Raw genomic sequence first — 24530 nt, 5'->3', positions numbered from 1 at the left:
GATCCCTGGGGCACTCCGGACAGAACAGGTGAAGCATCTGAGAGAAGTCCACCTACAAAGACAACTTGCGTTCTGTCGGATAGGTAGTCTGTAATCCACTCCAACGCTGAGTCACACACACCGAAAACTTTGGAGAGTTTAGCAAGTAGTGCACGGTGCCACACGGTGTCGAAAGCTTTCTCGAGGTCGAAAAGCACATGGCAACTTTCCGCCCCATATGACGATGGTCGGCAGTGCTTTGGATCAGCTTGGTGAGCTGTAGAGCGGTCGAGTCAACACGACGAAACCCAGATTGCGCGGGATGCAGAGCAGGAGAAATATGATTGTATAATTGATTGAAGAAGAGCCGTTCGCAAAGTTTGGAAATACAGGACAGGAGGGAAATTGGGCGATAGTTACTAGCGTGAGATTTGCTGCCTTTGCACTTATAAATAGGCACAATTTTAGCCAGTTTCCAGTCAGTAGGAAACTTGCCTGTGGTAAAGGAGAAGTTAAATAGGCGGCTAAAGGGAAAGAAATCGCAGGAGCTAGCTTCTTTATCATATTGTTCGTGATACCATCTAGCCCTGGCGCTTTCCCAGATTTCAGGTTTGGGATGGCTTTACGAACCTCTGCTGTAGTGATATGAACGCGGGTGAATTGGCGAGTAAGACGAGTGTCAAATTGGAGAGGGGGTATTACTAAACGTGGGTCATCTGGCACTGCGACAGAGGTAAACTGCTTGTTGAGGATGGTTGCTTTTTGGAAGCTGTCAGACACCAGCAGCCCATCAGGGCTTGCAATGTCAGGGATGCCAGGTTTTACTTTGTGCGGTCGCTGACTGCTGAACTGGTGAAGCGTAGTGCTGCCTGAGGTAAGTGTTGTTTTGATTGAACGAATGTACTGGCGGTGGCACCAGCGGGAGAGATGTCTCACCTGGTTCCGCTGTACCTTATATGCTGATAGGTTGTAGTCCCTAGGGAATTTCTTGGAGAGGCTGAATAGGTCACGCTTCAACTTGATAGCCTTGCGTAGTTCAGTGGAAACCCATGGATGATATTTGCGCGTAGACCCTGGGGTCGAGGGAGTTCGATTTGGTTTGCGGGATCTATGAAGGGGAACATACTTGGACAGCACAGTCTGCAGGACACTGTGCAGGTTACTAAGTGCACTGTCCACGTCTGAGGATATTAATGAGTTCCAAGGGACTGAGTCTAAGTCTGCATTGACCGCCTCTCACACAGCAAGTGTAACGTGTCGAAGATCGAAAGACATAGGGTTAGGCTCCTGAGCTTGAGACGTTGTTTCGCGGGGAGACTGAGGCAGGGGGATGTCGAACTGGCAGTACACAATGGCATGGTCTGAGGCGCCCAGAGGGCAGTCAGTTTCGACGCAAGACGAGAGATTGGCACGGTTACTAAACACCAAATCCAAGCAGGCTTGGACACCAGAGGGTGACGTGTATGTACATGTGTTGACGAGTTGGTGAAGACCAAATGGACTGAGCGTGCGATACAATTCAGCACCGGCAGTATTGGTGGAATCTGTCGAACACCATGACGTGTGCTTGCTGTTAAAATCACCTGTCAAGATAACGTGAGAAGATGAAAGAGGAAGAGTAATGGGTACGGCTTCGAGAGTCTGGCAGTACCTTGCTATATCTGTTGGCTTAGCAGAAGGTGGACGATAACTGCAGCAGAGGAGGATCGGCTCAGCTGCAGCCGGATACGGTTGCAGTTGAACCCAAACGGCTTCGCACCCATCGCGAGCTAGATCGGAACGCATGGCAACAGACTTAAACTTATTCTGTCGAACAAGGATAGCTACACCACCATAACCTCTTGCACTTGTCCCGGACTTATTCTCTGCAGGGGGCCTGTCCCTCCGGAAGGTGTCATAACGCGTAATATTAAGTGCAATATTCGGGTCGAGCCAGGTTTCAGTTAGGCAGATTATGTCAGGCTGCCACTCTTCAGCAACAATAGTAAGCTCTGTACACTTATTCACTACAGAACGACAGTTTGTTGATAGGAGTGTGAGCTGGGGTGGTGTAGAATGCTGGTGAGTGGGAAGGGAGTGTCTGGTAGGAAAGAATGGGTGTGCGTGTGGGTTCAGTGAGGAAGGTGGGTGTGGGTCCAATTGCATGGTTTAGTTACTAGCAGACTGATCCAAGGTTGTGCTGTCAGATGCAAATCTCCATTCCCTGATAGAAACTTTGCTTGGCCAGAAATCTTCTTCGAGAACCTGTTATGCCTTAAAAAAAGGATTTTTTTAAAGAATTTATAACATCCCTATGCTTTTATTTTGTCTAGGTCATCGAGGCAAAAAAGCATAGCGTAGGGCCCTGAGCTTCCAAGCTCTCTCGTTTCTTGCGCATGCGTTTGTAGAATGACGTAATACTCAGTGAGTCAGGTCGCTACATTGCCCCTGCGGCTTATACACCGAATATGCTTGCACGAATGAATGCTTAGCATACATCAGTCTGCATGTTGACGTCATGTGACATGTCTTTCGACTTAGCTTCGCGCCTGTGTTGCTATCCTGGCACTTTTACTAGTTTTAGTGCGCGGGCTACACCATACGGTACGCGTATACGGGGACTCTATTTATCATAATCTGATCTAACATGGTATTTAGCTCCATAACCATAATAAATTTGTAGAAAGACCATTTGTAAATGAGTGTGAAAAATCTTGGTTTGTGGGTGCGGCTTATACTCCGAATACCATCTTTTAGTCAATATTTAGCCTCAAAAAGGGGGGTGCGTCTTATACCCCGGAAAATAAGGTAAATTTGTTTTGAGTGATAGATCTTTTACTCGTGTCAGAATGGCAGTTCAGCGCTGAAGAACAACGTGTAGTGTTGACACTGATAAAGAACAGTAGGAGTGCTCATTTATCACTTAAAACGACAAGATTCTCCCCTGGCAACACAAATCTTTTTGTGCGACAGTTGATGCAAAGGTCCATGACAGTTTGAGATGGTGACAGCAAGTTGCTATGTACTTGAAGTGGAGAATATACATAAAATTGTCACGCATTGCTGGCTGCCATAATTATGGCAGTCCCATTTTGTTATTGTTATCAACTAATATGGCTTTTCACACTTGAACACGATATTAAAGTACACAGAGCAAACCATTCTGCATTCGTAATTTTAAATTCACTGCGTGAAGTGGCTACCAGTACTATTGGCTCGGTTATGCCATTTCTCTTCCACAGTTGTTGCAGTTCAGTGGAAAATGGAAGACTTGGAGGAATCGAAGTCTAACTGTAGTGTGGAATCTAATAAACTGCCACCAATGCGGACAATGATGAAGTCAAAGATTAATGTGCGCGACCAGAGTTCTAGACAGCATGGTCCATCGTCCGTTCCACCATCTTCAGGGTCAAACACTTGCGAAGCAGACACGGAGAAAGCGTCGTGTATGAGATCAGCTTCATTGGGAAACAGAGAGGGCATGAGTATTATACCCCCTGAATATACCAGTAGCATATTTCCTGTTTCTCCTCCGCCATTGACAAAATGGAAGATGAACACAATTCTTTCAGCCAGTATTTCTAATCGTCCACCAGCTTTCGAAAAGACATACCCCACCGCCGGAAAAAGCGAAAAGGATGAAGCAACGGCTAGTATGCCGCCTGAATTGGAAGACGTGGAGAACCGGACTTCTGCATTCAGCGCGTATGATGATCGTGTATCGCCTGTGAAACCATCTCCTCAGATTGCAGAGGACTCCTTAACTCCAGCCCCAGCGTCAAATACTGGAGTTTCTGTTGGAAGGCTGCGTGAAACATCGGAGCAACGTCATGTGTGCGACATGGCAGTTGGAAGCAGGAGTCCTATTCGACAAAATTCGAACTCTTCTAATGTTATGGCTCAGAAGCAGGATCAGTGCAAGCGTTCTAAGTGTAAGACATCACAGATGTGTCAGTTTTGCCCAAAGGAGTTCAAGCACGCTTCTGGCCTCCGCAAGCATGAACGTGTTCATACTGGAGATCGGCCATTCAAGTGTAATGTATGCGGGAAATGTTTCACTCAGTCATGGAGTCTATGTGTTCATAAACGTACTCATACTGGAGATCGACCTTTCAAATGTGACGTATGCGGGATGTGTTTCTCTCAGTCAGGCCATCTATGTGGTCATAAACGCATCCATACCGGAGAGAGACCGCACAAGTGTAAGACATGTGGCACATCGTTCACTCAATCGTGTAATTTACGCGTACATGAACGTATTCATTCTACATAAAGACTTTTTACGTGCAAGACATGTATAAGGTCATCCACACAGTCATCCCAAATACATGACCATGAACGTATACATACAGGAGAACGTCCATATAGGTGCTAATAGTGCTCAAAGTTCTTCAGAACATCGGCATGTCTTCGTAGACACGAGCGTATTAATAACAGAAAATGAAAAGCCTAAATTATCGTTAGAAAGTTCTTTACTATGTGTTACAATGCATTTCGGCTCTTCCTGCTCATGTATTCTACGATAAAGAGAGATGGAGATAGATAGAGAGAGAGAGAGAGTGTGTGTGTGTGTGTATGTGTGTGTGGAAATCGCTGCGCATACCACTGCACCATATGGGACACATATACATAGGTTGCGGGTTCGATTCCCGAAGATTATGGTCACACACGCCTTTCTTTTCTTTCTACCAACAGCCAGTGCATGCCGGCGTATGTGGTGTGATGTGTGTGCGGGGAAAAAAAGGAAGACCAAAAAAGACCAAAAAAATTGGGATTCACCGGCCACAAAAAGTCACTTCAAATAGCTGTATGGTGTAGACCAGGCTGAATAGTGACGGTCAATTCTTCAGCATTGCAAGCTGTTGAATGGTGCAATCCCAGCACAAGTTGATATGGTTTCTGCCGTTGCATTGTTATCTTCGCCTCCGGCGATGGGCGTCAAAGGTCAAGGGTGTGTGTGTGTGTGTGTGTGTGTGTGTGTGTTTGTGTGTGTATGTGTGTGTGCCTGTGTGTGTGTGTCTGTGTGCGCGTGTTGTCTGCCAGAAAGCTTGAATACATACGCAGCAGTTTGAAGCAAAGTCCATTTCTTTATGCTATTCACACCAGTCTGATCGTAACAACACACACGCAATATACAATGATAGTCCAGAATCACAAGCTGATGTGAAATATGTTGTTCCGTATATCTGTTCTATTCCGTGGTCTCATTCTCATGTATAATGTCAGAAGTTGAATTAATAATATTAAAAAAAAAAATTTCACGGTTCGCGTGAGACTCGGCTGAAAGCCGAGTTTTCCGCATCCGCCGTGGGAACGCCACCACCCTCTAGGATCAAAGGCGCAGATACAGCGCCTAAACGGTGGGAGGTGAGTAGATCAGACCCACCACCAAGTGGTCAAAGACCGAAATCCCATTAGCTGCATCCATGTTACCCTCGTGCCAGGCCACGAGTTCCCAATTAACTGTGGGTCGCAGCACGGCTGGAAAAATTCCTTCCGCTTCCAAGCAGGACTTGAACCTGGTACCCTCTGTTTCTCAATCATGGTCTTAGACCATCCCACTATGTATTATTCTAGTACAAACTTTGATCTGAGAACATTTTTTCTTTCAGATCGTAGATACAATGTATGTGTGAAGGCTGTTTTGCCTTTTAAAGATAGTGTGTCTGAGAAAACTAGACAAAGTTGGCAAGCCAATCTCTCCGGTTTCGCTTAGAATATGGAAGCACATTTCCTGGTGTAGATCGACTGTGCAAAGCCGCCTTGAGAAGCTCTCTGAAGGGTACTTTGAAATTGGCATGCCCTCAAAAATGGTTAAAATATCATATGATTTATGGGACTGTGAACGAGACATGCCTCAGCGTATTTATTATTATTATTATTTTTTTACAAAGACCACTTAATGCCAAACATGAGATGCAGCTAGGGGAAGCACGCACAACCTGAATCGTGGCAGTGGTGGTGAGGTTTAGGGAGCTCCGCCGACCTAGGGTCTCGACTTCATAGCCACCTAGACGCACCAAGAGTGGGTGGGGAGGGAGAGCGAGAGAGAGAGAGAGAGAGAGAGAGAGAGTAAGCTACGAATAAAGCTCCATCAAGCCCGAATTGCCTGACCTAAGACGAGTTCCTTGGGCAGAACCACTTAACCACGCGAGCGTCCAAGAAGATCCATTACCTCCTGACGAAACAAAATTAAATGATCGTGTTGAAAATAGCCGAATTACAAGGGCGGACAAAATAGAGAGTTACGTCCTCCTTTAGCAAAAATCATTCATTGGCAGATAGTAGAACACCTGTTCTACCACTGAGGACATGTCCCCCATCCTCCTTTTTGCAATAATAATTTTTATTTTTTCCACTTCGCCATCCTGAAATACAATGTACATCCAAACTCATAACTGTGAAGGAAAGCTCATCCCACCGCGATGTTTGGTCAGTAATAGACCTTTTGCATTCTGTAAACGTAAATATTTGGTGAGTGATACATCCTTTACTTGTGTCAGAATGGCAGTTCAGTGCTGAACAACAACGTGTAGTGTTGACACTGACAAAGAACAGTAGGAGTGAACATTTATCACTTACGAGATACTCCCCAGGCAACTAAATCGTTTTGTGCGACAATTGATGCAAAAGTCCATGAACGCTTGAGATGGTGACAGCCAGTTGCCATGAGCTTGAAGTTGAAAAACAAACGTATAACTGTCACGCATTGCGAGCTGCCAACCTAACTAGGGCAAGCCCATTAATTTATTGTTATCAACTACTATTGCTTTTCACGCTAGAACACGATATTATAGTTTACGGAGCGAACCATTCTGTACCCGAAATTTTAAAATCACTGTGTGAAGTGGCTACGAGTAATATTGGCTCAGTATACAATTTCCCTTCCAGAGTCGTTGCAGTTCAGTGAGAAATGGAAGACTTTGAGGAGTCGACGTCTGCCAGCAGTGTGGCATCTAATGAACTACCACCAATGCCGCCATTGATGAAGTTGAAGAGGAATAAGCTCAACCAAACGTCTAGAGAGCATGGTCCATCGTCCGTTCCACCATCTCCTGCGTCAAACGTTTTAGAAGAAACCATGGAGAAGCCGTCGTGTATGAGATCCGCTTTACTGGAACACAGAGAAGACACGAGTAGTATTCCCGTTTTATACCAGTAGCATAATTTCTGTCTCTCCTCCGCCATTGATAAAATGGACGAGGAACACAATTCTTTCAGCCAGTATTTCTAATCGTCAACAAGCTTTCAAAAAGACATTCCCAACCGCCGGAAAAAACGAAAAGAATGAAGCAACGACTAGTATGCCGCCCGGATTGAAAGACGTTGAGAACCGGATTTCTGCATTCACCGCGTATGGTAAACGTGTATCGACTGTGAAACCATCTCCTCAGATTGAAAAGGACTCCTTAACTCTAGCCACAACGTCAATTACCGGAGTTTCTGTTGGAAGGATGCGTGAAATATGGGAGCAACCTGATGCGCTTGCCATGCCGGTTGAACGCAGGAGTCATATCGAACAAAATTCTGCCTCTTCGAAAGTTATGGCTCAGAATCAGGATCTGCACAAGCGTTCTAAGTGTAAGACATCACAGAGGTGTCAGTTTTGCCGAAAAGAGTTCAAACAAGTTTCTCGCCTCCGCCAGCATGAACGTGTTCATACTGGAGATCGACCATTCAAGTGTGATGTATGCGGGATGTCGTTCTCTCAGTCAGACACTCTATGTGCTCATAAACGTACTCATACCGGAGAGAAACCGCACTAGTGTAAGAAATGTGGCACATCGTTAACACAATCATCCAGTTTACGCAGACTTGAACGTATCCATTCTGCATAAAGACCTTTTTACATGCAAGACATGTGTGAGGTCATCCACACAGTCATTCTAACTACATGACCATGAACGTATACAGACAGGAGAACGTCCATATAGGTGCAGAGAGTGCCGAAAATACTTCAGAACATCATCAAGTCTTGGTAGACACTAGTGTAGTCATATCATAAAATGAACAGCCTAAACTTCGTTAGAAAGTGTTTTACTATCTGTGAAAATGACCTTCTTCTCTTCGTGCTCATGAATTGTAAAAATATAATACAGAGAGAGAGAGTGTGTGTATGGGTGTGTGTCTGTCTGTCTGTCTGTTAGAAAGATAATATAGATTCACACCACATTAAACAAAATTAAATCATCAATCTAGACTATGATAGTCCAGAATCGCAAGCTGATGTGGATTATGTAGTTCTGCATTTCTGGTCTATTCCATGGTCTTGTTCTCATGTATTATGTCAGAAGTTAATAGTATTATTCTGGTATAGCCTTTGAACTCAGAAGGTTTTACTTTATATAGAAAGAAGATATGAGCGAAGGCTTTGTTGACTGAGCATGTCTGAGAAGACTACAACTTGTAGACAATACTTCGAAGTATGTGCAAGTGGATCTCTCCGATTTCGCTCAAAATTTGCAGGCACGTTTCCTTGGTGTGTAGATCGACTGTGCAAAGCCTTCGAAAAGTAGTTTGAAAGGGAACTTTGAAATTAGCATACCCTCACAAATGGTCAAACATCACATGATTCATGGGTCTGCAAACGAGACTTGCCACAGTGGGTGTGTACGAATATAACTCCTTCAAGCCGTAATTGCCTGACCATAGAAGAGTTCCTGGGGCAGCACCGCTTAGCCACGCCAGAATCCCAGAGAGATAAGGGCGATCATCCCCTGACGGAACAAATGATCGTCTTGAAAATATTCATATTTCCAGGGGAGACAAAATAGACAGCCACGCCCTCCTTTAGTAAGAACTATTCATTGGCATATAGTAGAACACCTCTTTTAGCACCGACGACCCCATCCTCCCTTTTGCGTGTTCCATAAAATTGTTTTTGAATTTTTCCAATCCACCATGCTGAAATACAATGTACATCCAAACTCATAACTGTCCAGGAAAGCTAACTCCTCCGCGACTTCTAGTCAGCAATAAACCTTTTGCATTCTGAAAAGTAAATATTTTGGTGAGTAATAGATACTTTACTTGTGTCAGAATGGTAGGTCAGTGCCGAAGAACAATGTGTAGTGTTGACACTGACAAAGAACAGAAGCAGTGATCATTTATCACTTAAAACGAAAAGATTCTTCTTTGGCAACTAACACCTTTTGTGCGGCAATTAATGCAAACGTCAATGACACCTTGAGATGGTGACATCAAGTTGCCATGTACATACTTGAAGTGGAGAATATACGTAAAATTGTCACGCATTGCGGGCTGCCAGAATTATGGCAAATCCGTCATCAACTAATAATGGCTTTTCACACTAGAGCACGATATATTGGCTCGGTTATGCAAGTTCCCTTCTAGAGTTGTTGCGGTTCTGTCTATGAAAAATGGAAGACTTTGAGGAGTCGAATTCTGGCTGCAGTGTGGATTCTAATGAATTACCACCAACGCCGCCATTGATGAAGTCAAAGAAGAATATGCTCGACCAAAGGTCTAGACAGCATGGCCAATCGTCTGTTCCACCATTTTCTGAGTCAAAAATTGGCGAAGCAAACATGGCGAAAGCGTCGTGTATGAGATCCGCTTCACTGGAAAACGGAGAAGACACGAGTAGTATACCCCCTGAGTATACCAGTAGCACGTTTCCTGTTTCTCCTCCGCCATTGCTAAAACGGGCAAGGAACACAATTCTTTCGGCCTGTATTTCTAATCGTCAACCAGCTTTCAAAACGACACATGGGACCGAACGCAAAAGCGAAAGGGATGAAGTTACTTCTAGTGCACCAACAGCAATGGAAGACGTCGAGAACTGGACTTCTGCGTTCAGCACCTATGATAAACGCGCATCGCCAGTGAAACCATCTCTTCAGATTGAAGTGGGCGTCTTAACTCCAGCCACAGCGTCAAACACTGGAGTTTCTGCCGGAAGGACACGTCAAGCATCAGTAGAACCTGATTCGTGTGACATGCCAGTTGAACACAGACGTCCTACCCAACAAATTTCTGACTCTTCTAAGGTTAGGGCTCAGAATCAGGATCCGTCCAAGCGTTCTAAGTGTAAGGCATCACAAATGTGTCAGTTTTGCAAGAAGGAGTTTAGGAACGTTTCTCATCTCCGCGAGCATGAACGTATTCACACTGGAGATCGACCATTCAAGTGAGATGTATGCGGCATGTCTTTCTCTCGGTCAAGCACTCTATGTGTTCATAAACGTACTCATACAGGAGAGAGACCGCACAAGTGTAGGACATGTGGCACATCGTTCATGGATTCGTCAAATTTACGCCAACATGAACGTACCCATTCTGGAGAAAGACCTTTCAAGTGCAAGGCATGTGTAAGGTCGTTCACGCGGTCAAGCAATCTACGTGACCATGAACGTATTCATACAGGAGAACGTCCGTATAGGTGCGAAGAGTGCGCAACGGTTTTCCAGTGTGCATCAAGTCTTCGTAGACACGAGCGTACTATTCATGACATAAAATGAAAAGCCAAAATGTCGTTTGAAAGTGTTTTACTATGTGTAACAATGCATTTAGCCTTTTCGTGCTTTCAATTTCTAGGAACAAGAGCGAGAGAGAGAGAGAGAGAGAGAGAGAGAGAGAGAGAGAGAGAGCGAGAGAAAGAGAGAGCGAGAGAGAGAGAGCAAGAGAGAGAGAGCGAGAGAGCGAGAGCGAGAGAGCGAGAGCGAGAGAGAGAGCGAGAGAGAGAGAGAGAGAGCGAGAGAGAGAGAGTGCATAAAAGTGAGGGAGTGAGTGTGTGTGTGTGTGTTTGAGAGTGTTTGTGTGTGTTTGAGAGTGTTTGTGTGTGTTTGAAAGTGTTTGCGTGCGTGCGTGTGTGTGTGTGTGAGAGAGAGAGAGACAGAGACTGTCTGTGTGTGTCTGTCAGAAAGTTAGAATGCATTCCCACCAGTTTGAAAAAGTCCAAAAAAAGCCTACGATGCTATTCACACAAGTCTGATCGTAGCCACACATGTGATAGACTTTGGTAGTCCAAAATCGTATTCTGAGGTGGATTATTTTGTTTTGTATTTGTGTTGTAATTAAGGATCTCGTTCTCAGGTATGATATGTGAAATTAATAAATCTGCCAAGCCTAGGGTCACCAAGACAGGTATCCTTACCCAACCGATCCTGTGTTGATAATTGTTTTTAGTTCTCACGAAACTTCTGCTGAAACCTGCAGAAAAAGGGCACATTTGAGAACTTTTAAATCCTTTCCATAACGGACAGCCTAAAACGACATTTACTAATGATTGAGGCAGACAATACTGAAGGCAATAGCCTAACTATTACATGTAGTATCTCGAGAGAAGGTAATGACCGTCAGCTAGCCTCGCCCTCTTGCAGGTGAAGAACGTTTTGAGATTCTTTCCACCATGGACAGTCTGTAAAGTCATTCGCTGATGATGGAGGAAGAAAATTGCGAAGGGAAGAGCCTGACACTAATAGCTATAGAACTGAGGTAACGATCGTCAGATATTCTGACCCTCTTGCAGGTGAAGAATGTCCTCTAAGCTGCAGCACATATCAATGTTTCTACTGGTGCAGTACATGTAGTCACTTTCTACCCTTTACTCGCGTGTTGACAAGCTGACTTGGAAGAGAGAGAGAGAGTGGTGTTCGAACAGTACGCCGGGACTCTGGCACGCCCAGAAGAATAATAAACTAAGGACTTTGATATAGCTATGTTGGTTGCGTGATGTCTGCGGCCTTCATCCTATTCATAGCTATATTAAAATTATTATCTCCACGTAGATTATTTGTAAGGACTTTGAAGTGGATTTAAAAAATAAAAACAATACAAAAACGAAACAGTAATCCCCACAAACGGAAACAGCTACACAATGACAAAATCCGACCAAAAAAAAATAGAAATGAAAATAATGCCTACAAGAAACACAAATCGCACACAATCACACCAAAATTTAACGCATCAAACCAGAAGGTACTCAAAAAGCGCCAACGGGACTTGCAAAGACACAGCAATAAAAAATAGAGTCAATGAGTCAAAGTGAGTCAAAAGAGAGTCAATTTAGGATTCATCAATGCGGCAGGTGAGCCGCAGGTCTTTTCTCCGTTTGACAGTGACACTGCGAAGGAAACACTGGATGAACACAGTATTTTCTTGCATGGTTTGCACGGGACTTAGCGCCGGCGGATTATGCTCGCGATATCATGGAATTAGGACTTCATGGATGCTCGCATTATGCTCGCAGAATCTTCACATTATGCTTTGGCAAGTGAGAACATTATTCACTTTGTTGTTCTTATGGAGCCTCAAAGGTCGGAAAGGTGGGTGTTTTCGTACTTGCAAGTAGCGCATGGCCATACTCAGTACACAGAAATAGAGTATCCCCAGACCAAGGTGTCCATGCATGCCAGAGATCAACATAGAACATGGAAAACATCACATTACTTCTTATATTCATTAGTGGAAATATTTTGAAAAACATATTTCATTGCCAAATTAGTTTGTAGAAGAAATAAATTGACCAAGGAACTACAAGTCACGCTAAAATGTGCTCTCACTCCAGCAGTTACAAAACAATCAGCTCATAGTTTGAGTTACCTTTGAACATTGCCATGTTTAGTTCTACGTGCTCGTAACCGTCATACTCGTTCCACATGTCAACCTCACCTTGCGAATAATCTATTCATCTCCCCCGTAGCTCCTTCCATCATGAGATTGAGAGAACATCAGCTATGCCTCTAATCCTGAGTGGTTCACAGAGTGCTCAGTACCGAAACGCAGAGCTAGTTCAAAAAATGGTATTATTTATACAAAAGAGAATGACCAAGGAAATACAAGTTACGCTATACTGTCCACTAACTCCACCAGTTACTAAAAAATCAGCTCATGCGATAACATTGCACGACACTGACCGGTAGTACTGACGTTCTACAACTAACTGGCTAAAAGCTCTAGAACATCTTGGATGCGCACTCCAACAGCCTTTCAACTTGGAAGGTTCTAAGTTATAGAAATAACAGAAGGAGGGGAAGGTTAGTAACTGGTGGTGTTAGTGGACAGTATAGCGTAACTTGTAGTTCCAACTACTAACTTTCTCTTTTGTATAAATTAAACCTTGGCTCTCCATCTGAATGGTATTATTATTATTATTAGTAAATTGTTGCAACTTGTATTGTGGCAACACTGGCCAAGACTCAGATGCACTGCTTCTTCACACAGCTGAACAATTCTTCTTTCTTCTCAACGTTTCGGTCACTCTGACCATCTTCAGGATGAAGCAGACACGGCAGGAAGGCAGACTTTAAAACAAGCTGGCTAGGTGCGTGCGGAATACAGCGGGGAAAACAAAGCAAAAAATGTTAGCACTGTCCACACTACTGTAGTCATGTGGCTGTTGCCGGAGTTTTTTTCTCTCGCCTGAGAGTGTCCCCCTCCTCCCCCTCCCCCTGCTGTATTCCACAGGTTGTACATAATTGTCACCGCCCTAGTCTCTCACACGCAGGACTTGCACCCCTATTGTGATCATGTGGCATGTGTCATTTTTCGCTTGGGAGTTGTTGTTTTTTGTTTTGTTTTGTTTTCCCCGCTGTATTCCGCACGCACCTAGCCAGCTTGTTGTTTTAAAGTCTGCCTTGCTTCCGTGTCTGCTTCATCCTGAAGATGGTCAGAGTGACCGAAACGTGGAGAAGAAAGAAGAATTGTTCAGCTGTGTGAAGAAGCAGTGCATCTGAGTCTTGGCCAGTGTTGCCACAATACAAGTTGCTATAATGAAGCTGCGTGAAGCGTCGTTCCGAATTTATAAATATTGTTTATACGCATTCCCGCGTTGCAGTGTAGCAGCAGTATGCTGCCTCAACAGCTTCGCTTATGCAGTATGGCTTGGGTGAGAGGAGAGGGAGAGAAAGCAACAAGGCAACCAACATCTATGAAATAGGTCACAATAACATGAAGAGAACCAACCTACATATGCATGATTGCACAAGAATGGAGCCGACAAATGGATATAAATATTGTGCCACAAAACCGGTACACAGAAGATCTGTCGACAATGTAACGAAACATAAAACTCAGTTACGCAATACAGGCTCCACTAAAATACAAGAGAACAACGCTACAACATTAGAATTGCCGCTAAATTATCGCAAGTGCAGAGAACGAGCCCAATACAAATGAAAACCATGAAAAGACTGTCCCGAAGTTATTTTGGGAGCAAATTGTACTACAAGTACATGTACTCTTGCTGACACAAAATGTTGGGTTAGCTTTTGGGCTAACCCTAGTTAGCGATAAGACCGATGCGCTGCTCTCTATCTCATGCTAGCTGCGATCGAGCTGGCTTTACACGTGCACTCAACTGCTGCGCATGCGCGCCCAAATCGCCTTGGGTAGCTCTTGCTGCGCTGACTTTGGCTTGCGCTTTCCTTTGCAGTGTCACTGAGCAGCAACCGGAATTTGTTTGTTGAGAATAGAATTAATTATTCAGACTCCTTGTAGATTCCTCGCAGCCGTTTACTGCACGACAAACATGTTGTCTACCTCTGAAGCACGCCGTATGAACGTGTCGGACTTGCGGGCCGAGCTGGAAGGCCGTGGGCTGAATTCGAGCGGAACAAAGCCCCAGCTTCTTGCCCGTTTGCTGCTCAGTATCCAGGACACGTCGAGCTCGGCGGCACGGGAACCTCGATCTCCGTCGGCCACGCCATCCTCGCGGCAGGAGCACGAGCAGGAGCAAGAGCAGGATCTGGAGAGTGCTGCAGCAGGTTCTCCGACTCCCCAGATCCCGGACCGGAGCAGTAATGACGATTTGCGCCAGTTTGTGCGGCAGGAAGTACATTCCGCCGTCACCGTTGCCTTGTCGGAGGCGATCGCTCCAATGCTGGCCACCATCACTGCCCCTGGATCCGCTGGAACTCAACCTTCGGCGGAGTCTTCCAACGCTGGTAATCTCTCCGTTCCCCAGACTATACGAGAGAAAATATTGAAGGGTGACTTTGTAGATTTCACCCAGCTGCTGCCCGATACTATCGCCACCTCGTATTCTGCCCCACGCCAGCTTCAGCTGCAGTTCAGCAGTGGCGGCCAGTCTCTGGAGGTGGTGGAAGGTGGAGCGGCGCAGCCCGTTCGTCGACGCGTCCACGACTTGCCGACATGGCTGGAGGCATGGACTCTCTTCATGAACGTCGTGTGTTCTGCCAACCCGTCCCGCCTGCAGGAGATGCTCTCCTACCAAGCCACCATAGTTGCAGCCAACAGGCAATACTATCCGGAGGCTTGGCTGTCGTACGACACCCAGTTTCGCTCTGCCATTTCTGCTCAGCCAGGCAAGCGCTTTGACGTCATCGACATAAATCTGTGGCAAATGTCCGTGACTAGCCGATCAAGGCCCACATGTGAGTCCTGCCGCCTCATCCATCCCGGAGCCGGCCAGTGTCCCTTTCGTCCGCAACGTAACAACCAGCAAGCCTTCAATGGAGTCCGTACGGTGTCTAATGGCCAACCGATCTGCCGGAACTTCAACGCTGGGCGGTGCAGTCTCAGCACGTGCAAGTACGCCCATGTCTGCAACCGCTGCGGGTCCAAGGACCACAACGGATCTAAGTGCGGTAGGCGCCAGTAACTCTGCTGCTTTGGCTGCAGCTCCCGCGATTGTACATATTTCTCCCTGCACTTCACGTTCTACTGATTTCACAAGCGCATGTCCTGCTGTCCACACACCCCTCTCTGTTTCTCGCTTCGAATCACTGCTCCGTAACCACCCTGACAGTTCATTGGCTTCGTATGTTATTAACGGCCTCCGCTGCGGCTTTGACATTGGCTTTACCGGCAACCGCATAACTAACCAGCACTCGTCCAACCTCTCATCAGCATTCCAGCACTCTGCATTTGTGTCTGCACAGCTCACCGCTTCCTGCAACGCCGGCTACACGGCTGACTCGCCCCCATTCCCATTTATATACTGCTCTGGCATTGGCGCTGTTCCGAAAAAGAATGGCAAGCTACGCTTGATACACCACCTGTCCAGCCCTGCCGGCTCCAGCGTTAACGACGGGATCCCTGCCGAGCCTTTCTCTTTGCAGTACATCAGCATTGATGAAGCCATTAACATCATTATGTCCTCCCCGTCTCCTGTCTATCTCTCTAAACTCGATGTGAAGAGTGCTTTTCGTCAAATACCTGTCCGCCCACAGGATTGGCATCTCCTCGGCATCCTGTGGCAGGGGAAGTACTACTACGACCGTGTCTTGCCATTTGGGCTCCGCTCTAGCCCGGCGGTATTTGATGCAGTGGCAGCCACCATCGAATGGATAATGCACCACGAATTCTCCATCCCTAATTTGCTGCATTTCCTGGACGACTACTTGTGCGTGAGCGTGGGCCAGGCAGTGGCGAATCGGCAGCTGGCCATTCTTCTCCGTGCATTCTCATACCTCGGAGTCCCGCTCGCGCCTGCAAAGGTGGAAGGCCCGTCTCGTACCCTGACATTCCTGGGCATTATCCTGGATTGTGAGAAGATGGAAGCCCGGCTCCCTGACGACAAATTGGCCGACATCAAGCGCCTGTTGACTGCAGCGAGCATCAACCCCACCATGTCTCAGCGCGAACTCGAATCTCTTCTGGGGAAACTCTCCTTCGCTGCAAGAGTCATCGTACCCGGCCGGACATTTATGCGGCGCCTGTGGTCTATTTGCAGTCGCTACCAGCAGCCTCACTACCGCATCAGTCTGACTACCGAGTGCCAGGAAGATATCCAATGGTGGCTACGGCTCCTGGAACAATGGAACGGAAAATCATTCTTCCTGTTCCCAGATTGGACACCATCTCCAGACTTGGAGCTGTTCACTGATGCCAGTGGCACCCTGGGCTGGGGCGCATTCAACAGCGGCCGCTGGCTTCAAGGGACCTGGTCGCCTGAGCAACTCACTCACAGCATTGAGTGGAAGGAGCTCTACGCGTTGGTCACAGCGTGCTGCACGTGGGCCAAGGAATGGCGCCAGCTTCGTATCACAATGCACTGCGACAACAAGGCTGTGGTAGATTGCATCCGCTCCGGCACATCCAAGTCACCGCCAGTGATGACCCTGATCAGGGAGCTGTTCTTTGTGTGCGCCCGCTTCAATTTCACCGTCACTGCTGCTCACATTGCTGGCCAGTCAAACTGCGTTGCCGATTCGCTGTCTCGTTTCCGCATGGAGGAATTCCGACGTCTCGCCCCAGCTGCTCAAGCACAACCAGACCGAGCAGTGCTGCCATTCCAGTCGATGTAATATAGCCTTGACATACAGGTACCGATTGTCATTGCTAAATTGCCGTATTGAGAACCTGCGTTGGATTTCATCCATCTGCATGCCTACCTTTATCCATCTCGTGCCTTAATCACTTGTTCTTAGCTCTCGTGCATTGGTGGTGAACGCTTGCTGGGGTGCCGTGTGCTGGTTTTCTGGGAACAGCTTCCTTCAACTGGTTGCTTTGCTGCTACTATCTCTGCTTAAAATTGCATACTATTGGTCGGCTGTTTGCGACGCCAATCAGTAGTCATTGCACCCTGTCGCGGGTACTATTGCCGCTCAAGCATGAGCGATTGCTTTGGCCGTTTGCAACGCCAACTGCTTCACCCTGGTTGGCTGTTTGCAACGTCGATCAGGGAACTTTGCACCCAGTACCCGCGGGTACTGCTGCAGCTCAGTCGTGAGCGATCACTTTGGCTGTTTGCAACGCCAATCGCTTCACCAGTTGATCGAAACCAGCACACTGGTGTACCCCAATCATCCTTGTGCGGTGTTGTGAGAATACGTGGGTATGCATGCAGCTTTGCTCTGTGACTTTCCATTGCATGTAGTCACTTGGCTCTCCCATTTCCTATACACTGCTCTGATGCATTCGGGTGCAAGCGCTAACAATAATAAATAATGGGCGCTTTCGATTACATGTTTACACAATTCTCGAACTGGGTTTTGTAATTCTCGAAAGACCAAAATGTACGAATTCCGGCCATGTAAACGAACAAACAAAATTGGTCATAAAAAGATATCACGTACACCCTCGCGTGCGAGTCGACCCAGCTTCGCGTACCCATCCATCCCGGCGAAGGCTCCATGTTGGGCTTCGATAAAGCTGAACGCCTGTACGAAAAGACCACCCAAAATGATCTGGTCTAATAATCAGCTCCCAGCGGAAACTCAACAGCGGCAATTAGCTTTTCGGGACGACAGAAGTAGCAACTACCGGTACATGCACTTGTTCCTGCTTTCGCGCACCCCGGCCATCAGGGAGGCTCTTCCTTGAATTGGGTCATGCATGACCAGACCGGTAACACACCGAGTGTGCAATTCTGGCGCCAGAATCAGAGAAATTCCGCCCTCTCTTCATAATATATCAGAATTGATGGATTTGACGGAATAGGATAAAATCAATTCCAACGACGGAATTTGTCACTTTTTGTGTAATCGAACCGGGCATCAACAATTACTAATTCTAGAATTGACCGATATGCGTGTAATCGAAAACTCCCAATAACTTTGCCGCCTAAATTATCAATTTCTAGAGCGATATCGGCTAGACCTAGAGCAAACACCAGCATCGATATTTGCAATGGCAGTTGTAAGATTACAGCCTGCACAGCCATGGCTGGTAACTTCCAAAACGGCGAAAGTCGTAACTTCGTATCATGCTTAACATTACGCACACAGAGTTTTGGCTACTACCCGTCGATATCTCGTCTACCCCAAGATACCTGAAAATGCTGATTTACTCTTATCTTCTGTTATAAGTACTGAAACATCATGAGAAAGAATTTTCAAGAAGACGATGTTGAGAATACAACGATGCATCGCCATGATTTCTATACAGAACCCTTCTTGTTACTGAAATACTTGAACTGTCTGTATGAGCTCCGAATCCTTTACCCTGCAGACAACCAGCATGGATCAGGTGCATTGTACACAATAGTGTAGCCTACATACTAGAGATTTACAATTAGTGCCATCATCTTGTTATGCTCCTACCTGCGGAAGGATGCAAAATCATGCTCCACATTTTCCGCTATCAAATTACGGCAATATTTATGCGGCCACAATCGGAGCCTACACCCGTCCCTGACATTAACATTTAAATTGAAACCTCGGAGGCCACATTTAAAGGTACAAGTAACGGCATATTGATAAGTGTCAGGTTAACCGTTTTCCCGAAGGACTTGACGTCCGCATCTGCACATATTAGGCATGAATATGTTCATAACGGGGAACGACAATTCACGTGTAACGTCATAATGTCCACTAGCACCACAAGTTATTTTGATAATCATCTCTGTAGATAACATTGCACGACACTGGCCAACGACACTGACGTTCTACAAGTACCTGCCAATCAGGTATGGCACGTATTGGACGGGCACTGCCTAGGATATGTTCAGAGTGGCTTCCAAACCAGATTACGTTGCCCTAGGAGTATCAGTTTGTACCCTTCATTCTGAAGAAGGTGCATTTTTGGTGAGTGATAGATACTTTACTTATGTCAGGTTATCAGTTCAGCGCTTCAGAGTTTTGTTGATCACGACATTGACAATGACAAGTTGTAGTGATATTTTACCACTTACTTGTAAACGACAAGATTCTGCTTTCGCAAACCGACATGTTTTTGTGCGACAGTTGATAAATGAGCCATGTATGTTCACAGCTTGAGATGGTGACAGCAAGTTGCCATATACTTGAAGATGGAACCATACCTTCAATTGTCTCGCATTGCGGGCTGCCATAATTATGGCAAACCTCTTTTTTTCAACGATCATAGCTTTTTGACACACTAGAACACGATAACAGCAAGCTCAGAGCTAACCATTTTGCATCCTTAAAATTATTTTTCGCAGCGTGAAGTGGATACGAGTGGTATTGGCTCTGTTATGCACTGATCCTGTAAGTCGTCCATTGGTCAAATTGAATTTCTCCTACCAGAGTTGTCAGTGTTCAGTGAGAAATGGAAGACCTTGAGGAGTTAAAGTCTGTCTGTAGTGTGGAGTCTAATGAACTGCCACCAATGCCGCCATTGATGAAGTCAAGGAGGAATATGCTTAACCAAAGTTCGAGAGATCATGGTCCATCGTCCGTTCCACCATCTTCTGAGTCAAACATTGGCGACCCGAACACAGAGAGAGCGTGGTGCATGAGTTCTGCTTCACCGGAAAACCGAGAAGACACGAGTAATATACCCCCTGATTATACCAGTAGCATAGTTTCTGTTTCTCCTCCGCCATTGATAAAATGGACGAGGAACACAATTACTTCAGCCAGTGTTTCTAATCGTAATCCAGCTCTCGAACAGACTATTCTAACCGCCGGAAAAAGCGAAAGTAATGAAGTACGGTCTAGTACATTGGCTGAAATTGAGGACGTGGTGAACTGGACTTCAAAGTTCAGCGCGTATGAAAAACGGGCATCGCCTGTGAAGCCACCTCTTCAAATTGAAATGGACGTCGTAACTCCAGCGAAAGCGTCATATACTGGTGTTTCTGCTGGAAGGACACCTGAAACATGGAAGCAACCTGATGCATTTGGCATACCAGTTGAACACAGCCGTCCAATCGGACAAAATGCTTACTCTTCTAAGGTTATGGCTCAGAATCAGGATCAAGACAAGCGTTCTAAGTGTAAGACATCAAGGAGGTGTCAGTTTTGCCAAAAACAGTTCAAACAAGTTTCTCACCTCCGCGAGCATAAACGTATTCATACAGGAGATCGACCATTCGAGTGTGATGTATGCGGGATGTCTTTCACTCAGTCAAGCACTCTATGTGTCCATAAACGTACTCATACTGGAAATCGACCATTCAAGTGTAAGACATGTGGCACGTCGTTCACCCACTCACTCGATTTACGCAGACATGAACGTATCCATTCAGGAGAAAGACCTTTTACGTGCAAGACATGTGGAAAGTCATTCAACTGATTACACAATCTACGTACCCATGAACGTATACACACAGGAGAACGTCCGTAAAGGTGCGAAGAGTGCGCAAAACGTTTTCCGGTGTGGATCATGTCTTCGTGGTTTTCCGGTGTGGATCATGTCTTCCTTAACACGAGCGTGTTCATAACCTAAAATGAAAACCATACTTGTCGTTTGAAAGTTTTTTACTGACTGTAAAAATGCATTTCTCCTTTTCGTTCTAATAAATTCTACGAACAAGTAGGTGAGAGAGAGAGTGAGTGCATGAGAGTGTATGTGTATGTGTGAGAGAGGGAGTGTGCGTGTTTCTTAGAATTTAGAAAGAGAGAACCATTTTCAGCAGTTTAAAAAAGTCCAGTTTTTTAACGTAGCCACAAATGTGATATGTTATGATTGTGGAGAACCGTAATGTGATGTGGATTATTTTGTTTTGTATTTGTGTTCTACTCGTTGGTCTTGTTCTCATGTATTATGTGGAATTATTAATGAACCTACCAAGCCTAGCGTCACGAGGACTGGTATCGTTTACCAACGGATCCAGTATTGATTGTTCTTAAATCCTCCCGAAACTTCTACTCATACCTGAAGAAGAACGGCATCGAACATTTAAATCCTTTCCACCACGGACAGACTACAACGTCATTCGCTAATGATTGGGGCAGAAAATTCTGAACGGAATAAACTAACTACTAGTACCTTGAGAAAAGGTAAGGAATGATCTTTAGCTAGGGTGGCACTCTTCCAGGTGAAGGATGTGTTGTAAGGTGTAACACCTTTGAATGTTTCTACTGATGCAGGTCATGTATTCACTTTCTACCCTTTACTCGCGTGTTGACAAGCTGATTTGGAAGAAATAGAGAGTGGTTTTTGAACAGTTGCATAACGTAGGAGGCTCCTTGTCACAAGCCAAACAGCAAGTGTTTCTACCTCTCGTTTTGATTCACCATTCCACAAACGTAACGTCGTTACTGTACTATAAGAATACGGTATTATTACTCTTTCATTCTCATGCCAAACAACTAACTCCAGTAAAGCAAGACCAACAACTAGTGACCTGCACCACCGAAGCAGGAACCTAAAACCCACACCAAGGGAAACAAGCCCCCTCTACGCCTACGGATCACGGACTACCGATCCTAGCGTAGAGGCAAATGATACATACTAGTACAAGTAGATGACAAAAACGGTGCCGGTGTTAGGTGACAGTTGCATACGAATGCATGAAAGGGGTCAGACAGTTCATGTATCATGTGAACCGGCAGTTGTAACTGGAACCGACTGAAAGTCAATACATCAATAGCAGTGTTAGTCATACATGAAGTTCAGACGTCACTACAGAAAGTGTAGCAGTGGATACAAAGTGAGTTGCATACGACGGGTGTTGCTTGTCGCCAACGTCGCCTACGGGGGCAACAGCCGAAAAAAGCTCTTGTTTACGTCACTATTACCATGGAAATGGCTGAAAAAGGTCCTACAAACGACTTTCAGCCGGCTTGTTTCAGCCACAGCTTGTACAAGCGGCTGAAAGCCGAAATTCAAAAAATAATTTGAGTGCGCTGGGAGCACACCATGTTTGCAGCTAGTTGACATGATGAACCGATATTGATGTTCATTCTTGTGTCCGTGGAACCGTGCTATCCCTGTGCCTTTGGTTTTGACCGTGAGTCTGTCTATCCAACTACAAACTGTACACTGTATTCAGTTTGATTTGGATTTTGTCCGACGACCCTGGATTTCTGCCGCTGTGCCTCTAGACTGCTGCGTAGATTGTTGGAGCTGTGGTTTGAGGCCAAGACAAGGCACCACACTCACGACCGAATTCATGAAGAAAGCCGGGTACGAAGAAGAGAGTGGATTGCAACTGAGTTGAAGAACGGCAACCGGCGGGGCAGAAAGCTCGACATCAGGAAACACCACCCGAACTATCGCGTCCATGCACACCGAACAAATAAAAAGAGCACGACTTCGCAATTCAGAATCCGGGCTTCCTTTGCTTCTTCATCAAAACTGAACACTAGAACAAGTACTGTTGTTGTAGATCGCGAACGTTCTGCTTTCCGGTTTCTTGCAAACATTGGTGTGTTTCGAGATATTCAAAATTTGGCGGGTAAGAAAAACAAGCCATTCAAGCTTTGCACTCAAGTCTGGTGTGACCGCGTCACAGGGACCACGCAAGCCAGCTGAGCGCCAGCGATAACAAGCCCAAAGTGGCTTGTTTCGGTGTGACCGGGGCCTTAGGAATAGAAGTCATTGATGACCAAACTGAAAAGGCGCGTTGCGTGGCATGACAATGGACATCAGGACATGATAGCCACACTGTGACAACATGCACAACGAGAACGTGTTTTGTCACTCACATAAAAGTTACGGTAAATAGGGAGAAGGACAAGATATTACGACTTATGATTGGTCACTGTCCACAAACGTAACCAGATCATATACAGTCAACGAATGCGACAAAATGGCAAAAAAATGACAAGGAGTATTGAGACATTCAGATTTGAGAAATTTGAAATCCTTTCCACCACGGACAGCCTACAAAGTAATCTGCTAAAGATTGAGAAATAATCTACGTGGAAGTAACAGTTTCGCAATCTGTAACATCGCATGCAACGACACAAATCCACACAATTCAGTAGACACTTTCGATTTTCAAGCTCCGATGATCAGTGGAAATGCGGTTCTTTTTCTTTCCTTTTTTTCTCCATACAATTATTCTCTTCATTTCTGTTAACATCTTTCATCTTGGCAAATTGTGTTTTCTTGTTCATCAAGCCAACATTGCCGCACCTTAGAAGAGTTCCTGGGGCAGCATCGCTTAGCCACGCCAGTATCCCAGAGGATGAGGGCCATCGCCCCCTGACGCTACCAATGAAAATAGTCCAAATAAAAGCGCTGAGAAAGCAGAGAGCTTCGTCCTAAATTGCAAGGCCATATACTGGCGGATAGTAGAACACCTCTTCGAGCGCTGAGAACATGTCCCCCATCATCCTTTTGAATTTTCTTGAAATAAACAATTTTGAATTTTTCTACCCCGCCATGCTGAATTACAATGTACGTCCAAACTCATACCTGCGGAGGAAGGCTTATCCCTCCGCTACGTCTAGTCAGCAAAAGACCTTTTGCAAAATATGTCAGATGGTTCTAAGCTTAAAGGCCGCCGGAAGGCTATGGTCACGGATACTGGTATCCTCTTAAAACCGATCCAGTGTTCATAATTATTGATAATATCTTCAGAGACGTCTACTGAAACCAGCAGAAGAATAGCAGATATGAGAAAACTGAAATCCTTTCCACCACGGCTAAAGATTGAGAAATAATCTACGTGTAGATAACAGTTTCGCAATCTGTACCTTCGCATGCAACAATTCAAATCCACACAATTCAGTAGACCCTTTCTTCTATCAAACGTTTTCTTTCCCTTCTCTTCAGAATAGTACAGGGAATGTTGATAACAGTTTAATAATTATGAAAAGTATGAATGCCACAGATATCACCACGGAACATGACAACTTGCTCAAGGTTTGAAACTGTGTGTTTCCAGAATCGATTTTCAAGGTCCGATCATCAGTGGAAATACGGAACTAACGTGATCAAGCGAAAAAGGAAGGGTAAAAATCCAAGTAAGTCACGGTTACAAATGAGGCGCAAGTATTACAAGAAGTGAG

General features: G+C 45.5%; 3 protein-coding genes across 3 annotated transcripts; all 3 read left to right on the top strand.

Moving 5' to 3' along the window:
• Positions 1 to 3220: 3220 nt before the first annotated feature.
• LOC135821569 (uncharacterized) lies at positions 3221 to 5010 on the top strand. Its single transcript, XM_065334566.1, has 2 exons — positions 3221 to 3997; positions 5002 to 5010. Exons 1-2 carry the CDS (start codon positions 3221 to 3223, stop codon positions 5008 to 5010), a joined length of 786 nt encoding a protein of 261 aa, XP_065190638.1.
• A 2252-nt stretch (positions 5011 to 7262) lies between these two features.
• Positions 7263 to 11006, top strand: LOC135821568 (zinc finger protein 239-like). Its single transcript, XM_065334565.1, has 2 exons — positions 7263 to 7695; positions 10114 to 11006. The coding sequence occupies exons 1-2, from the start codon at positions 7263 to 7265 to the stop codon at positions 10437 to 10439; spliced, it is 759 nt and encodes a 252-aa protein (XP_065190637.1). The 3' UTR covers positions 10440 to 11006.
• An 8736-nt stretch (positions 11007 to 19742) lies between these two features.
• On the top strand, positions 19743 to 21813 carry LOC135820863 (zinc finger protein 678-like). The gene has a single exon (XM_065333906.1). The coding sequence runs from the start codon at positions 19894 to 19896 to the stop codon at positions 20860 to 20862; it is 969 nt and encodes a 322-aa protein (XP_065189978.1). The 5' UTR covers positions 19743 to 19893; the 3' UTR covers positions 20863 to 21813.
• The last annotated feature ends 2717 nt before the right edge of the window (positions 21814 to 24530 follow it).

The sequence above is a fragment of the Sycon ciliatum genome, chromosome 7 (genome assembly GCF_964019385.1).
Source record: "Sycon ciliatum chromosome 7, ocSycCili1.1, whole genome shotgun sequence".
In the NCBI taxonomy this organism is placed as follows: Eukaryota; Metazoa; Porifera; class Calcarea; order Leucosolenida; family Sycettidae; genus Sycon; species Sycon ciliatum.
Note: the sequence above shows the minus strand (reverse complement) of the source record. Positions and strands in the feature narration are given on the sequence as shown.